The 17129-nt window shown below is 45.9% G+C and overlaps 1 gene segment (V, D, J or C); it reads left to right on the top strand.

Annotated features, from left to right (window-relative positions):
• The first annotated feature begins 2579 nt into the window (after positions 1-2579).
• LOC101536992 (immunoglobulin kappa variable 1-39-like) lies at positions 2580-3062 on the top strand. The segment is given in 2 exon segments: positions 2580-2633; positions 2743-3062. Coding segments are annotated over 2 exon segments (369 nt in total).
• Positions 3063-17129: the final 14067 nt, after the last annotated feature.

Below are 17129 nucleotides of genomic sequence, written 5' to 3'. Positions count from 1 at the left end.
GAAATCCATCAAACTGAATGAAGTATCACCTTAATAGCTATATTTTGGGTGTCCTTATGCTGCTCCACTCAGAGGCCATGGGGAACACAATGCGACCCACCTCCAGTCCCCCTGGCTGTTCCAGGGGAAGGTCAGTGCCTCTGCAGGGCCAACATGAGTGTTCAGAGCATCAGAGACTGAATCTACTCTGAAGCTTCTGCTCAGCCCATCCCCTCCACCCCCCCAGGCTCTGCAGGATGGTGACAGCTGCTCTGTCCCCTGCTCACAATCAGAGGAAGCTGCCAAAGAAGCTCAGACAACCTCTGTGTGCTAATCCCCCATCTCCTGCTCCTGTGGTGGAATCCTCATTTTATGGCCTCTGTGAAAACAGGATTGTGTGAACACCCTGGAGTCTCATCCTCCTTCTCCCCCAGACCTTCCCCTGGCCATCAGAACCACCTCAACACAAATCCTCAGGAGCAGACAGTGCAGGCAAAAGTTTGTGTCTTATCTAAGCTGCTCTCCTGAGTACACACACCCAGTTAACCAGGCTTCACTTTCCTCTGGTGTCCTTTGTAACTGAGGTCTCTTTCTCTCCAATCCTGCCACTAGCAACTCTTATTCTGTACTGTCTCAGTGAGTCCCTGTGCAGGATTGTCCTTTGGTAAGTGGCTGATGGGAATCATGGAGTAAGAGTCGGTTAAAAGGTTGTTCATGTGACCACCTGTGGTCCAGTGAAAGCAGAACACTGGCAGACTTAAAAATCAATGAAGGCAGGGGGTGGGGTGGGAAGGGGAGGGTATACCGGAGATACTGGTGGTGGGGAACGTACACTGGTGCAGGGATAGGTGTTTGATCGTTGTGTGACTGTAACCCAAACATTGAAGAGTGTAACTATGTCAAAGATATTCAATAAAAAAAAATCAATGGTGGATTGGGGTGTGTTTGTGTTGGAATGGGGAAAGATATCTCCTGCCTGAGTCAGGTGTGAGGCCTCAAATGGCTCTGGAGGGTCCTGTCAGAGGCCCTGCAGAATGTGAGGCTCCCTGTGCTGCCCCTGTCTGACAGAAGCACCGGGGGACGCCCCAGTCACAGGCTGATCACTGGGGGGAAACCCATCCCCACTAGAATCCATGATCACTCTAGGGCTCCCCTGGGACCTTTTGTGCTACCTTCCATGGGTCTCTGACCCTGCCCAGGATTCTGGAATTCTCAGAAACAGAAAACTACCAGCTGGGTCAGCAGTTCATGGAGGAGAGTCCTTGGATGTCAGGAAGCTTGAATTCGATGATGTGGATCTTCCATGGGCCTTTCAATATTTTGCTGGTTTTCACTCCCAGGGGCATTCTCCTGAAAGAAGAAACAGTGAATAAATTGGGGTGAGGACGTAGGGGTGGGGAAGTCATCACTGAGATGATACTGATTCATCTCACCCAACACTCAACCTTCACCAGCTCATTGGCCCCTGTTAGAGCCTAGATCCCAGGTTGGACACTCCCTCATGCCCACTTTGATGCCCACCTTAAGACCTGAGAGTCATTTCTCTGTGGGATTAAACCCTAACTTTACTTGAGTCTCAATGCACTGCACCTGGGCTTGCTGAGAGCCGCCAAAATTAGAAGAGATGTGTGGAAAGATAATACAGTCTGTAGGGTGTTTGCCTTGCATGTGGCAAACCAAGAATCAGTCCTTGGCATCCCATAGGGTACCCTACACCCCCATCACCGAGCCTTATCAAGAGTGATTCCAAAGTATAGTGCCAGGAGTAAGCCTAGGGAACTGCTAGGTGTGGTGCAAAAAAAACTGAAATAGGAGATGTATGACAAAGATGTGAGCTGAAAGAGCACAGTGAATTCAAGGAGAATTCTGTGGAGGCAGCTCACCTCATCTATTCCTTCTGGACTAATTTCCATTCGGTCAGTTCAGAAAGTAATCTTGCAGGGAAAGAGGAACTGAAACTCATGGAAAACTTTCCAAAGAAAAAAGAGTGCATGTTGTTGGTTCTAGGAAGGCAGAGAGCTTTACCTAAACGTGGAGAACAAACTTCTCAATCTGAGACTGTGGTGGAAGTAGTAAGACTGTTTCTCAGGAATGAATTTGGACACAGCCTGTTAATCATGGCCCCAAAGGTTTTCTTCTGTTACCATTCATTTCCGGTTGGTAGTGATGACATCTCTAAATCCAAAAGTAAATGGTAGATTGCGTGCCCTCGATTTGATCCAAGGATGTAAAATTGAAGGAGTCTACAACTCCTAGAGGGTCTGTGTGGCTGCGGTCTGACAGAGCCTGTCCCTGGGCAAAAAGAGCAGAAGCCATATCCTGACTCTCAGGAGACCAGGGAACTGCCCTTCTGTGCTCACACTGGGGCCCACCTGGGGCCCAGGGAGGAGCATGTTCTCTGTGGGCAAAGTTCTGCTTCCCCACAGGGACTCACACCCTTGACTTCCCTGCAGCTGGGCTGGTCCCCACACACACCCTCCCCCCCCCTGCCTTCCCAGCCTGCCCAGCCCCCTCTCATTTGCAAGTCCTCAGAGCTCATTCCTGGGCACTCAATAATAGTCTGTGTCCCCCTGCAAGGTCAGTGTCTGTCACACCCAGAGTGGACATGAGGGCCCCTGTGCAGCTCCTCAGCTTCCTGCTGCTCTGGCTCCCGGGTAAGGAGGGAAATGAGGGTTTACTGGAGGTTTAATGAGGTTTCAAGGAAGATAACTTTAAAGTACAATGAATGCTGGTAATGATGTGTGTTTCTATTTTCAATTCCAGTTTCCTGGTGTGATGTCCAGATGACCCAGACTCCTTTTATGTCTGCATCTCTGGGAGACAAAGTCACCATCACCTGCAAGGCCAGTCAGAGTGTTAGCAGTTATTTAAACTGGTATCAGCAGAAACCAGGGAAAGCTCCCAGGCTTCTCATCTATTGGATAGACAGTTTAGAACCAGATGTCCCTTCCCGGTTCAGTGGCAGTGGATCTGGGACAGATTTCACTCTCACGATCAGCACCTTCAAGGCTGAAGATGCTGCCACTTATTACTGTCAACAGGGTGATAATTTCCCTCCCACAGTGATACATGCCAGTACATAAACCCCCAGAGATCAGCTGTGTGAGACTAGGCTTCCCCAGCTGCTCCTCCCAGAGCCTCCCCAGCTGAGGTTTGTCAGATGCAGCCAGGCTGTGCAATGATAAACAGTACTGGTCCATGTTGAAGGAACAGTTTTAGGCTCCATTATTCTCCTCATTCCAGCAGCACCGGCATGACAACAGATCTCCTGATTGAATTTATAGAGATAATTTTCCTGAAGTAACAGGTGATGGTGCCAATTAGAGTTCATATGTGCTGGCCTGGTCACTCTAGAAAGCCTAGAAACCATGTTTTTCTAGATATTTCTAACAATCACAAATATTGCCACTCTAGTTTTGAGGACACGTGAGCAGCTTCATAGCTCACTCTAAGGGCGTCTCAGAGGATGCATCCTCACCTCCCATGAAGTCCTGTCTGATGTGGGCAGAGACTGACAGCCTGAGGCTCCTGCTGGTGTAGAATCTATGGGTTCTGATCTGGTCCGGATAATTTTAGAGTAGGTACGAAGTTGTTGAGAAGTTGACATCAGGTGTCAGGAGCCCTCTGCTTCCTGACATTTTGCTATGCTCACCTGTCATTTCTTCGACATCCTTTCTGAAATTACATCCATGTCATGTGAGGATGAAAAAAAGTTGTGCTCAACTCCTGGTGACACACATCCCTCCTGAATACCTCGTCCCCTGTTAGTCATTACTTTCTAACTAATTAAGCAGTCTATTTATTTATTTAATTATTATTTGGGGGTCCTCCTTTTATTTATTTACTAATTTATATATTACTGAATCACTGTGGGGGTACCTTACAGACTTACAAACTTTCATGCTTGCAGTTCAGTCATACAATGATTGAGTACCCATCCCTCCACCAGTGCCCATCTTCCACTACCAATGGTCCCAGCATCATCACCCCTGCCCATTCCCTCATCACACCACGCCCTACCTTTGTGGCAGGGCATTCCCTTTTGATCTCTCTCTCCTTTTGGGTGTTGTGTTTTGCAGTAGAGGTATTAAGTGACCATCATGTTCAGTCTATAGTCTACTTTCAGCCAGCCTCTCCCATCCCAAGCGGACCCTCCTAGCACCCTTTACTTGATAGTCCCTTCTCTATCTGAGATGCCTTTTGCTCCTCCATGGGAGGTTGGCTTCTAAACTGTGGAATAATCCTCCTGGTACTTATCTCTGCTATTCCTGGGTGTTAGTCTTCCATTCTGTTATTTTACATTCCACAGATGAGTGCAATTTATGTCTGTCCCTCTCCTTTTGACTCATTTCACTTAACATGTTACTTTCCATGTTGCTCCATCTATATGCAAATTTCATGACATCATCATTTCTAACAGCTGCATAGTATTTCAATGTGTAGATGTACCAAAGTTTCTTTAACCAGTCATCTGTTCTTGGGCACTCGAGGTTTTTCCAGATTCTGTCTATTGTAAACAGTATTGCAATGAACATGTAAGTGCAGATGTCATTTCTACTATACTTTTTTTGCATCTCTGGGATATATTCCCAGAAGTGGTATTGCTGGGTAAAATGGGAGTTCAATTTCTAATTTTTTGAGAAGTGTCCATACTATTTTCCAAAAGCGCTGAGCCATGTGGCATTCCCACCAGCAGTCTGCGCATGGTTGACTTCTATCTTCAGTGCATCATGGTCTGAAATGGTAGTTGATACAATTTCTATCTTCCTGAATCTATTGAAGTATGTTTTCTGATCCAGCACATGGTCTGTTTTGGAAAATATTCCATACATGCTGGAAAATAAATGTGTATTCTTTATTTTTGGGGATGCAAAGCCCTGTATAGATATATTAGCCCTCTCTCTCTTCTATCTCTTCCTTCAAATCCAGTGTTTCCTTGCTGAGTTTTAATCTTGTTGATCTATCTGGAGGTGATAGGGTAGTGTTGAAGTCTCCAACTACTATTGTGTTGCTAGCAATGTCCTTGTTAGAATCTGTTAGCAGTTGTTTTAAGTATTTAGGTAGTCCCTCGTTAGGTGCGTACAAGTTTAGAACTGTGATTTCTTCCTGCTTTACATATCCCTTGACTAGGAAAAATTGGCCTTCCCTGTCCCTTCTAATATTTTTCAGCCTGAAACCTATGTTGTCGGATACTAGTATAGCCACCCCAGTTTTCTTGAGGGAGTTGTTTGCTTGTAGGATTGTTTTCCATCCTTTAACTTTGAGTCTGTTTGCTCTGACTGTTCAGATGTGTTTCTTAGAGGCGGTAGAATGTTGGGTTTAGTTTCTGAATTCATTTTGTCACTCTGTGTCTCTTTATTAGTACAGTTAGACCATTGACATTGAGGGAGATTATTTTCATGGGTTTTGTGCCATCTTTCTGTATTGGTTTGTTGTGCTTGTAGGGTTTTTTTTCTTGTCTTACAGTAGCCCCTTTAGTCCTTCTTTTAAGTTTGGTTTTGAGTCTATGAAGTTCCCGAGCTGTTGTTTACCCATGAAATAGTGTATAATTCCTTCAAATTTGAGTGAAAGTTTAGCTGGATAAAGTATTCTTAGAGGGGCTGGAGTGATAGCACAGTGGATAGAGCATTTGCCTAGCACTCGGCCGAACAGGGTTCGATTCCCAGCAGCTCATACCTGAGCACCGCCAGGGGTAATTCCTGAGTGCAGAACCAGGAATTCTGCATCATCGGGTGTGACCTAAAAAAAAGAAAGTATTCTTAGAGAGGCGTTCGTTTCATTGAATTTTTTCACTATATCCCACCATTGTCTTCAGGCTTGGAGGGTTTCCTCTGATATTAAATCTAAGAGGTGCTCCTTTGTATGTGATTTCTTTCTTTGACCTTGCTGCTTGCAGTATTGTGTCTTTATCTGTGGCATCCATCATTCTGACTATGATATGCCTTGGAGTCTTTTTCCTAAAATCTCTTTTATCTGGCACTCTTCGGACTCCTTAGATCTGGATACCTGCATTCTCCAGCTCTGGAAACTTTTCAGCAATGGTATTTTTAACTGTGGCTTTTTCATTGGGGTTGTCTCCCTGTTCTTCTGGTACTCTCACAATTCTAATGTTGTTCCTCTTGAAATCATCCCCTAGGTCTCTGATTTGTCTAAGAGCTATTTTGAGGTCTTTTCCCATTGCTTGTTGTTGCCTGTAAGCTCCCTGAAGCTCATCTTCAAGCTCACTGATTCTGTCTTTGGCTGTGGCCATTCTACTATTGAGGCCACCCACCAAGTTTTTTTGTTAATTTTTTTTAGTTTTTTTTTTATTTTATTGAATCACCATGTGGAAAGTTACAAAGTTCTCAGACTTATGTCTCGGTTATGCAATACTCAAACACCCATCCCTTAACCCGTGCCCATATTCCACCACCAAAGACCCCAGTCTACCTCCCAACACCCGCCCCCCACCCCCATCCCCGTCTGCGTAATTGATAAATTTTACTTCATTTTCTCTTTACCTTGATTACTTTCCATAATTCAACACAAAACTCACTATTGTTGGAGTTTTCCCCCAAGAAAGACAGCCCTACTGCCAACGAACCATTTGATAATTAGTTTTCCATTGCTGAAACTGGAGAGATATGAAGTTCCACTGTCAGGTACATAGAATTTTTTTCCCCTCCTTCCCATGCCACCAATTTCATGCCTGCTTAATAAATAGTCCTCATATTATGGCTGACACCACACCGCCAGGCGAGAAAAAGAGATATTTTCCTGTCCTCGGCCAGCATGGGGCTATGGCTTAGTTCACAGTCTAGAGACATGGCTGCAAGCAGTTTCTGGAACCAAAAGCAGTTCCTCCGGATTCTGGTTGATCTGCAGCAATGTGGCCCCACAAGAGTGTGGCCACCCAGGTCGAATCTCGGTGGAGCATGCACTGGTATTGGCCTGAGACTCCCCAAGTGTTCCGCTGTTCCAAGTACATAATTTTCATAATTTTTTAAAATTTTAATCCCCCCCCATTCCCGTGCCTCTAAGTTCGTGCCTGTTTCATAGACCTCATAATATGGTGGACGCCACACCGCACTTCTCCCAGAAAAGGGAAAAGAACCGAGAAAGGAGGATATTTCCTCTTGTCGGCCGGCGTGGGGCTATGGCTTAGTTTACAGTCTAGAAAAATGTTTGCTACTTTGATTACCTTCTATATTTCAACAAAAAACTCAGTATTATTGTTTGGAGTTAACCCCCACAGTCAGACCTGCTAAAAAGGAACCCTTTCACATTGCTGAAAATAAAGATATAATAGATCACACGGCTGCTATCGTGGCCGAGTGGTTTTGATTTTTCTTGTGTGTGTGTGTGTGTGTGTGTGAAGTCCAGGGAAAATTCTGCCAGTATTTCCATCCCTGCAAGCTTTTACTTCCCTTTTGTGGTGCTCATATGGAGAAGCCTGGAAAGAAAAACCCTGCCCCGCTGGCGGCGAATGGGCCAGGGGCTGCCATCCCAGTCTGGGGGCCTCTCTGGGAGCTACTCGTGTCCAAAGTAGCTCAGTTGCCACCGGGGTCGAGCTCGTAGGGCAGCATGAAGGGCCCCACTGAGTTTTTAATTTCATCTACAGAATCCTTAATTCGTGACACTTCATTTTTGTAGCTTTTATATTTCTGCTCTCATTTTTTCCTGTATTTTCTCAGCTGTCTGTTCCATTGTTTCTTTCATGTCCTCCTTTAATTTCCTGTATGTCTTTTGAGCCATTTCTTTGAGTCCATTAAACATCTTCAATATTTCATCTCTTAATTCTTTATCAGAAAGACTGTATTTGTGGGTAATGCTTGTTGAGGCACCCGAACTCTTTTCATCATCTTCTCCTTGTGGTGGGGATTTTCATTGTTTCTTCATGCTTTTGTAGTAGTATGGTGGTGGAACCATCCAGTTCACTATCAGTATTCCCCTTTTTCTCTCAGGTGCTCCTAAGCTGCTTAGGTGAGGTCTCAGTGAAGTTTCGGAGGATGTGTTCTATTATATTGGACTTGAAGAGCACCTTGTGACTCCAGTATTATGGTGCAATTGGCATACGCTACTGGACTATTGTCCTAATGTGTTTGAGATGGTTAGGACAAACTTCACAGAATTAAGTGATGGAAATAAAGATGTGATTTATTAGTGCCAGGAAAGGAGAAAGTAAGTGTAGTGCCAGCCCTAAAAGAGACCATGCCCACTTCTGTAGAGGCCATGCTCCCTACAGAGATATGGGTGGGGTGCCAGGTGGGGGGCAGAAACCTAAGAAAGGGAGAAAACTGGGAGTGGTGCTAGAGGGTGGCACCAGGGCGGATGGGATGGTGCTCAAATGGTCTATTTCAAAGGAAGTCATTTTTGTTCTTACGGAGTGGATGGATAATATGTATTGTAATATTTATTTCAAACACTTATAAAAGGTCTCTAACAGAATCACTGGCACATGCTTCTCAAATCATTTCAGCTGCTGTATCAGAAAACAGCCACTAGATGGGAGACAGAACCCAGAACTGACAAGGCAGAGTCTGGACCTTAGAAGTTCTAGGACAATAACTGAATGAGTGTCCCGTGGTTAATAGAAGCAGTGGGTCCCATGGGTGTGAGGGTAAATGTGTGAAAGGAGCTCACAGCGGCTGAGCTTTACACAAATGATGAGGTTCTTTTTAGTGGGGGCACAAGTCCAGTATAAGTTGTCTGCCTGAGGACATTGGGGTTTACTACTGCATGCAGTTTATGAAGTTTACATTCATAGTAACCTCCCCTCAGGGCCTGGGTCAGATGCCCACACTTGTTCTTTGCTGGTGAGCCAACAACAGCAATGAGTTTCAGAGTCTAAGAGAGAGGAAGGTATTGGGGGTCTCAGGGGAGGAGGCTGCAGCTGTGGGCTCTGGACCATGAGAGCCCCTGCTGTACTGCAGACACGCCCTTCATGATCCTGGGCAGGGTGGTAGGTGTACCAGGGTCCTTGGAACATTGCTGATTACAGATAAAATCATAATTAGAGTAACTATGAATTTCATATGTAGACAGGTATATATTAACAGCATAATCACATTCTCAGTCCCAAAGAAACATCCAGTAAATGTTCAGAAATCATGTTGGAGCAAAGTTATTCATCCTCAAGCAAAGGCAGCTCTCTCTGCAGTCTCAAAACAGGCAGCACAACCCACTGCAAAGACTAGAGGGTGGACAAACTTTGCAGTTGTTTCCGTGTGCTTTTTCTCCAACTCTTAAATGCTTTGCAACATTACACACACCCCAATAAATCATGCAGCTTCTTTCTCCAATACCCATGGGAGAGGGTCTCTGTTCCCTTTAGGAAAGCAGAACATATGAGTGCAGGTTACAATTACCCACCACATGATTTATCCATGTTTGTCATTGATACCCCAGATTGGTGAGATGTGCAGGGAACCTACTCTGTGATTAACAACTGGTAGCCTGGTAGTCCTTGTTTTATTTACAACTTTCTAGAGACACTTTGTTAGCTGGTAAATAGCCTACAATATAGTCGTATAGTGTATGATATGAGGCATGGTTGCATTTAAGACACAACTGCATAGTTTAATATTATAATGACCTAAGAAGTAAAACGGCTACTGAGTTGTGCTAGTTGCATTACAAGTCTCTATTACAGAATAATTTGTAGAGAGAATCACACATTGGAAAAGCACAAGGCAAAAATCACTCTAAGACCAGGCATGTAACTTGGATATGAAATACGTGTTTCCCACATATGGAGCTCTGGGTTTCAATTATAACACACTGATATGGCATTTGGGGTAAAAAATTGTTGAATTATACACTGGCTTTCTTATAGAGTCGTAGGAATAAACTTCATCAGTCTTGGTCTAGAGCTCAGATCAGGAGGGCTCCTCAGTGTTGCATCCACTGTGGTTCTCAGAGCAGGTCTGGGTTATCCTGGAGGAGGAATGAGACTGCATCAGCCACTCTAGAGAGGAGCCAGGAGCCCTCTGCTTCCTGACATCCCACCCCCAAGCTCGTCCTCATCTCTGGAACCCTTCTGTTTTTTCCAAACAACAGCCATGACATCTCCTGGGTTTATAGCACCTGGGATGTATGTGTCGCTCAGAGTCCTTGTGAATTCCTGGTTACCTGTTTGTCATTTTCCCAAACACCTGGGAAAAGTCTCTGGATGCCCCAGGATCACAGGGACCACCAGCACCAGCACCTGAAACCTATTAAGTTGCTGTATGACAGTTGACCAATAGACGGCAGACAGACCCCATAAGTGACAAAAGAATGATGCTGTATCTTAGAAAAACAGAGGGTAACCAACTTGTCAGGAGGGATGGGGGTTCTATGGGTGTGGTGGGAAAGTATGAAAATTGTTAGAGTCTGAGTTGCAGTGACATTTTCACCCTTCTCTGACATTAGGATAGAGTGATTTTGTCATTGTTGGTGGGAAATGTACACCAGTGAAGGGTTTGGCTATTGAACCATTCTATGAAATCTGATTATGAATGAATAATTTTGTAATTTTGTATGTCACGGTGAAGGACAACCATGCAAGCAAGCCAGGTTCCGGAGGGGATTCAGCACAATAGACCATATCCACACAGTGACCGAACTCATTGAAGTTTCTCGAGAGTTCAAGATGCCGCTCTGTCTAACATTCATCGACTTAAAGAAGGCCTTCAATTCTGTTGAGACTGAGGCGGTCATCGAAGCCTTGGCCAAACAGGGTGTTCAAACTCAGTATATCAAAATCCTCCGCGAGCTGTATTGTGGATTCACCACCAGGATCTCACCATTCTACAAGGAAGTGATCATTGACGGAAAGAGAGGGGTGCGGCAGGGCGATAGCATTTCACCGAAACTCTTCAGTGCCACCCTCGAGAACATCTTGCGATGACTGGAATGGGAAGGAATGGTAGATAGATGGTTGGCAACTACACCACCTCCGCTTTGCTGATGACAGTGTTCTCATAACGCCAAACATTAGCCAAGCGGCACAAATGCTGGCCAACTTCGACTGCGAGTGTGGAAAGGTCGGATTGCAGCTGAATCTCAACAAGACAATGCTCATGAAAAGCGAACTAGTCCCTGAAGCTCCATTTGCTCTCAACAGAATGAACATTTCTGAATGCAGCAGCTATGTGTACCTGGGTTGAGAACTCAACATGTGGAACGACTTGGCACCAGAACTGCGAAGGAGGAAGAGAGCAGCATGGAACGCCTTCAAGATCATCGAAGAAGTGGTTAAGAGAACGAAGAACCTCTGACTCTGGGCACATCTTTTCGATTCCACCATTCTTCCTGCACTAACATACACCTCAGAGACGTGGGCCTACGCAACAGGATGAGAACGCTATTCAGGTATCCCAAAGAGAAATCGAAAGAGCTATGCTAGGAGTATCACATCTCACTCAAGTAAGAGAAGGAATCTGGAGTTCTGACCTCCGTAGATGGTCAAGAATCAGGGATGCTGTCTCATTTGCCAAGGCATCAAAAATCAGATGGGCCGGTCATGTAATGTGATTCAGAGATGACTGCTGGACTAGAGCTGTTACTGACTGGATTCCACAGTATGTCAGAAGACCACGTGGCCGCCCACCAACTAGATGGTCAGATTTCTTCATCAAATCCCTGAATGAATGGTTTGAGGCTCTTCTTTTCCTGGAGCAAGCAGATATCATTGGGCTGCACTAGCATGCAACAGAGACAAATGGAGACATTACTGGCGCCCGCTCGAGCAAATCGAAGATCAACAGGATGACAAGTGATACAAGTATGTCATGGTGATTTGATAAATAAATAAATAAATAAATGTCACAGAAGTTCTCTCCTTCTTGTCTTCTATGGACTGTTCTGATCCCTTATTTATTGCTCATTATTGGATATATGACTATAAAACAAAGCTCCCAGAAGAGAGCGACTCAGAATCTCCTGACCTCATGACAGGCTGTCTTCACCAAGGGCCCTTGGAGTGGGGCAGGTTGAGTCACACTTCTGTCCCAAGCAGAACCCTGGCAGCCGAAAATCTCCAGAACCCAACCACAGCCATGCTCAAGGCCACTCTCCACACTCGGATAAGCCTCACGCATGAAGGAACCGGCAGAGGAACCAAGGCATGCAGGACCCGTGGCTGAGATCTCCAAGCCTGCTCCAATCAGGACTAGGCCTCCTCCACCCAGATCCCCAGTTTTTCCAGTAGCTTAGCAATCACACCCAGAAACTGCCCCCAGCACCATGTAATCTCATCAACGGCCAAGATCCAGAGACTATAAAACAAAGTTCCCGGAAGCTAGCAATGCAGTTCTCCTGGAGCACATGGCTGCACTCATGGCCACACGACCACTTATACTCTAGCGCACTGACATACCTAAAGCAGCACACATGTGTTTGGTTTTAACATATTTGCTTGTATTTGCCTTCAGGCACATTCCTTCGATCACAGGGAGATCAACCTGAGGCTGCAGATGTCCCAGGTGCTGCCCAGAGATACAGGCAGTGCAGGTTTGTCAGCGTGTGGATCATTACAACATGCCAGCTGACCAAAAGCTTGCTTTCGGTAGACTGGGAACACCCGTAAAGATGATTAGAGGCTACCTCAAAAGCCACCATCGCTCTTGGAGAGTCTGGCAAGCTACAGAGGATATCCCACTTGCATAGTAGAGACTGGCAAGCTACCTGTGATGTATTTGATATGCCAAAAACAGTAATAGTAACAAAACGTGCTCTTCATGTTCCTGGAGTGAGTAGACGCCATTGGGCTACACTAGCACGAGACAGGAATGAATGAAGACATTACTGGTGCTGTTCGAGCAATCAATGACCAAAGGGATGATAGTAATAATGATAGTCATTGGAGATACATCTTAAGAGTCAGTTAAAATAAAATGAAGTCACACAGGGGGATTAGGTGAAAGTATAGAGACTCCAGGAAACCCCTTTTGTCCCCACAGCACCCACTCAGGAATGACCTGTTGGATAAGAGGAGAGAGGGGCTCCTGCTGACAGGAGGAGGGTCTCACCGAAACTTACCATTAAGCACCTTGACCTTCCTTCTCCAGACTTCCAGAGTGAGAGAATCCCGTGTGTGGTATAAGGCCCCAGCCTGTGTGTTCCTGTGAGGGAGCCTGAACTGCTGTTTCACACCTGGCACCCTCTGAGCAGGGTCACATCACGGTAGTGGGGGAGGGAAGCGTGGGGATAGGGGCTTCACTATTTTCTTCATCTTGGCTTTTCTGCTTGCTGAGAAAAAGAGCCTTCATATTCACCCTTGGCTTATTGGCTAAAAGACCAACATGGCCTTTGAGAGAAAACTGTTGAATATTCTGTTTGCTGATCAGAAAGTGCATCAGGATTCACCAACCATGATCCAGAAACTCATGAATAAATCTTGAAAGAAACCAAAAAATTGCAGAGATTCTTCTGTACCCAATGTAAGGCTGAGTCATAAAAGGCAGGTGAGAGGAGAATAGGTGAACCTCGGCAGCCAAAAAGCTCTACGTTCCACAGTGGCTGCCATGCTCCTTGCAAGAGCCAATGCTCAAGATGAGCCTCACTTAAAAACTTAATCTGTTGAAAAACTCAGATATGTGGGTTTTGAGACTGACCTCTAGGCTTTCACAGAGTTGGGGTGGGCTACCTTCCTCTACTTCCTGTACTTTTAGAGGCCCTAGCAGTCACACACATGACCCAAATCTGCCACCCAGTTAAATATTTATCTGCAACTGTATCATCCCATTACAAAGTTTTGATTCCTGGAGCAATATCTCAACTCCACAACACTGATAAACCAGGAGTAGCACACCAGATTGGATGTGATGTAATATAGAAGACAACCAATCTCGATGAACAAAATGTAAACGCAGAAAGCTAACCTATCACAATTCATAGTGATCTTATACAAGAGCTTAATGGATACATGGTGACATACAAAAATATTCACTAACTTTCCTCTAAGAAAACTTTTTTGATAATTCTTTTAGCAAATTATTTAAAAACAAGCTATATAAAATAAATTACTGAGGGAATTTTATGAGGCTGAAGGGGTGCTTTAGGAAAATTGAAAATAATGGAGGTGGGATGGTGCAATTGAGGTGGGAATGGTGTTGGAATACAGAATATCTGTAAGAAATTCTCATAAACAACTTTGCACACCACAGTTTTTATATAAAGTATAAGGGGAACACATCAGACTGAATGAACTAATTTCTAAGTATTAATGTAGGGACGATTCTATTTGTTTGTCCTAGAGGATGTCAGTGGGGACACTGTGTGGCCCACTTCCAACCTCCCTGACTCTTTCTAGGAGGGAGTCCCTGTCACCTTCAGGGCTACACAGAGTGTGAGGAGCATCTCAGCCTGAGAAAAGGCCAGTGAGGAGAGAATGTACAAGGCTTGCTGGTTATGTCTAAATCCACCCAGGTGATTCATGGCACCACAGATTCTTGGAGTATCTATGGGGCAATCCCAGAAGTCTCTGAGAACCACCTGTCTGAACTTGGAAGGCGCAGGCATGGGGGTGTGCCCTGGTGGTCTCCAGCACCATAAGCCCCTTGAAACTGCAAATCATCAACTCTTATACTGACCTGGTTGACTCAGCTGGCCAAAATTGCTTAGAGGAACAAAATGCCTCCCAGCATTGGTGAGCAACTACTGCACCATACCCAGACACACAAACCAAATAATCAGAAAAAAAGTCATAATTTTATCCCTGGCTATAGTTGCTCACAATCTATTCTGCTGCTGTGCTAGGAATGGAAAAGTGAGTGTAGACACAAGACTCTACCTTCACCAGAATAGTGCTCCCGGTAACAGTGCTCCTTGTAGGACTTGTAACAATACCCTCTTCCCATCTGCTCCTATTCTGGGGCCTCTGTGGTCTTGGGGTCTCTGATAGCAACATGACAGAGGAACAGCTCTGAAACCTCACTCTGTCTTCTCCTTCCATCCCCTTACAACCTTCCTACCCTTCCTACACATTCCTGCTGCATCCGTCTGCCCCCATGATGGAGCCCGAAGTGTGTGTGGATTCTTGGAAATTCTGTTCTGAATGAAGACCCCATATTATACTGTGTCACGCTATGGTGGGATGGGAAAAAGTCAGGAGGCTGCAAAAGGCCACACAGAATCCTCACTGACATCTTAGTGTACATGGAGGCAGGACAACCCCTACATTAGTACCTAGAAATCAGTTCATTCAGTCTGCTGTGCTGCCTGCAGATTTGGGGACCAGGTTTCTCTTACATCCAGTCTTTATTGACCCCAGCTTTTGGTAAATGTGGTGAGGGAGCAGTAAGTAGGGATTGGTTCAAAGCTCCCTCAGGAGGGCATATGAGGCCCATTGGGAGCAGGATCCTGCTGCATGAAGAGCAATGGCGGCAGGGAGGAGAGATCTCTCCTGCTCAGTCAGGTGTGAGGCAGCAAATGGCCCTGGAGGGTCCTGTCCTGGGCCCTGCAGAAGGGGAGCCCTGGGAGCTGCTCCTTTCTGACAGAAGAACTCGGGGAGGCCCCAGTCACAGGCTGATCACTGGAGAGGAAACCGTCTCCTCTAGACTCCATGGTCACTGCAGGGCTCCCCTGGGACCTGCTGCTTCCTGAGAAACATTCCAGACCCTCCCCAGGATACTCAGTACTTCAGCATGTGTATGTCCTGCTGGGCTGGTGGTTATGGGGGTCTGGTTTGGTCTGTTGGGTGCTGAATTCAGTGGTGGTGAGACTGTAGATCTATAAACGGACTGCTGGGTTTGCAGCTCCAGGGACAGTCTCTAGAATGTAAAAACAGTGATGTTGATGGGGTGGTGGTATGGCATCCTTAGGATCCCGGATGCTGACTCATGAAGTACAGCTCCCTGTAACCCCAAGGGATACTTCTTGTGTGGTTCTGTCTTCACGCAATACTGACTGCCCACCCCTTGTGCACCCTGTATCCCATAGAGATTTTTGTCTGCTGTCTGTGAATTCCATAAACTGTGATAATGTTTCATTCGCTCTCCTGTGGTGTTATCACCTCAGTCTTCTCAAGACACTGAGTCTTTCATCTGGTCTCTCACAGCTGCTTTGTTCTAGGGACAATGAGAGGTTTGGGATGAGACAGGGGATATTCACTGAGGAAGTCAGTCAAATTGGATTGTCTCAGTCACCCAATCTGAACACCTTCTCAACTGGTAAACTCCAGAGGTAGGGGAAGGGAAGAAAGGAGGAGGGCAAGGAATTATCTGTTCTGTGTCATGAAGTAAAGCTGGAAAGGAAATAAGTTTTTGAAGATGAGGAGGGCTGAAGTGGGATGGTATCCCAGGTGAAGAAGTTTGGAGGGATGGGCAGGAGAATGGGTTGGCCTATCTGGTATTCTCTTGCTTCGGAAAAAATTTTGAATGAAGACCTATAATTTTGTACAAACCTTTCCATTCCTTGCATTTCTGTCTGCTAATAAAAACAATTTCTCAGACAAAATAATACCAGCAATTGGTGAAGGAGACTGACACCTCTGCAGACATTACCTGGGGTCCACATGTGAGCACAGAACCCACATGGCCCAGAGCACCTGCTGATAAAAGTCTGACAGTTCCCGCCACTGCAGCACCACAATGGCCTTGTGTCCATAGGGCCCAGCATGAACTGCTCAACCTGGGTGGATGCCTAATGTTCAGAGTGACTGTCAGGTTCTCTGAGCCCTGAAAGAGTCCCACCACACACACACACAAAATTAAAAACATAAAATTTTAAGCTTTTCCTAAATACAGTGAAATATATTAGTATTCCAGGTCAAAAAGAAAATCTCTGTCTCAAGTATATCCACAGTGTGAATTAAAGGAGTCTGTACTATTCCTGAGAGGGTCTGTGTGACTGTGGTCTGACAGAGCCAGTCCCTGGGGCAGAGAGAGCAAGAAGCCATGTCCTGACTCTCAGGAGGTCTGAGGACTCGCCCTTCTGTGCTCACACTGGGGCCCTCTTGGGGCCTGAGGAGGAGCATGTTCTCTGTGGGCAGAGTTCTGCTTCCCCACAGGGACCCACACCCCTGAATTCCCTGCAGCTGGGCTGGTCCCCACACACACCCTCCCCCCTCTGCCTGCCCAGCCTGCCCAGCCCCCTCTCATTTGCAAGTCCTCAGAGCTCATGCCTGGACACTCAATAATAGTCTGTGTCCCCCTGCAGGGTCAGTGTCTGTCACACCCAGAGTGGAC

This window comes from Sorex araneus, chromosome X, assembly GCF_027595985.1.
Source record: "Sorex araneus isolate mSorAra2 chromosome X, mSorAra2.pri, whole genome shotgun sequence".
Taxonomy (NCBI): domain Eukaryota; kingdom Metazoa; phylum Chordata; class Mammalia; order Eulipotyphla; family Soricidae; genus Sorex; species Sorex araneus.
The sequence above is the reverse complement of the archived record's forward strand: the minus strand, read 5'-3'. Positions and strand labels throughout refer to the sequence as shown.